The sequence below is a fragment of the Penaeus monodon genome, chromosome 23, assembly GCF_015228065.2.
Source record: "Penaeus monodon isolate SGIC_2016 chromosome 23, NSTDA_Pmon_1, whole genome shotgun sequence".
Lineage (NCBI taxonomy): Eukaryota > Metazoa > Arthropoda > Malacostraca > Decapoda > Penaeidae > Penaeus > Penaeus monodon.
The window spans coordinates 7,110,090-7,111,257 of NC_051408.1; the positions used below are offsets into that span (position 1 = coordinate 7,110,090).

At 45.9% G+C, this 1,168-nt stretch overlaps 1 protein-coding gene across 1 annotated transcript in view; it reads right to left on the minus strand.

The window, feature by feature from the left end:
• LOC119587757 (E3 ubiquitin-protein ligase Nedd-4-like) overlaps positions 1-387 on the minus strand; it is a gene marked incomplete in the record, with an annotated part of 51,583 nt that extends 51,196 nt beyond the window's left edge. Inside the window, 1 exon segment of the mRNA XM_037936443.1 lies at positions 234-387. Within this exon segment, the coding sequence (XP_037792371.1) occupies positions 234-290 (57 nt within the window).
• Between the last annotated feature and the right edge of the window lie 781 nt (positions 388-1,168).

Below are 1,168 nucleotides of genomic sequence, written 5' to 3' on the forward strand. Positions count from 1 at the left end.
AATCTTTTGGCGATTCCCACCGACCTTTTACGTTAACTTAAGATTTCTAAGTGTTTCATCCCGTAGAGAGCCTCAAGTAACGTAAATTACACTAAATGACGTTATAACAACGACCAATAACAACAAAAAAGATAAGTTTCTGTCCTACAAAACTCAGAGGATTTTATCATCTCACGTGACAACTCCCCTTTTCTTTGGCCTTAATTTCCTTATTTCGTCCCTCTCGCACTCACCTGTCCGTCGTAACTGGGCTGAGGAACATATCCGACAACACGACCCGTTGCAGCCATTCTCCCATGAGCTAAAATCTTTAAGAAAAAAGGGGGAATATCTTTAAAAACAAACTTCTTCTTTTCCCAGAGTCTTAATCACTTGCACTATAGGCGCCGGAATCCGAGACAAATATTTCGCTCCTGGCGATTTCGTAGGAGGATCCACTGCCCTTCCGGGAGCATTCGATGCCTTCTGTCGGTCTGGGAAGAGGGTTCGCTTCGCGTCTCGTAATATTAGGTGCTTTCGGAGGTCCGGGAAGAGGATTCAGGACGCTTCGTGTGATATTCCGTCCTTTTGGTGATCCTTAGAGAGGATCTGCACCCCTTCTTTGCAATATTCCGTTCCTTTTGGTGATCGCAGAAGGGGATCCGAAGCTCTTGTCGCAGGGGATTCAATCGATTTACGTTTACGCGCTCCGACGACTCTTTTTTCCACGTTTTGAATCAATTTTGTTCGAGTAACGGCGTTATGTCCCTCTCGCAGCCCTTTGACACTGACCCCGAGCCTCATCCGCAATCTCTCCCATCGATTTCCTCCCAGATGAAAGGGATTCGGAGGAAAGTGGGCCATAATAGCGTACCGAGGAGGGGGGATCGGATCGCCTTACGCACGAGAGCCAAGGTTGACAGACGACGCCGCTCTGTGCTAGAAAAATCCCTTATTACGAATTTACGAAGATTACGTTGCAGCCGAACGTAACGTAAATTCATCGCGGAATGGCACTAACGCGATGCCAGTTGTTACTTGGACGCTGTTAAACTCTGCGGAATGGTTCGCAAGCCTCAGGGTGCGAAATGATAATTATGACAGGAGAGATATGGGTTAATATCATAAATGTCATTTTAAATGTCAATAAAATCAAGGATTTGAAAAAAGGCCGAATATTGGAGGTACG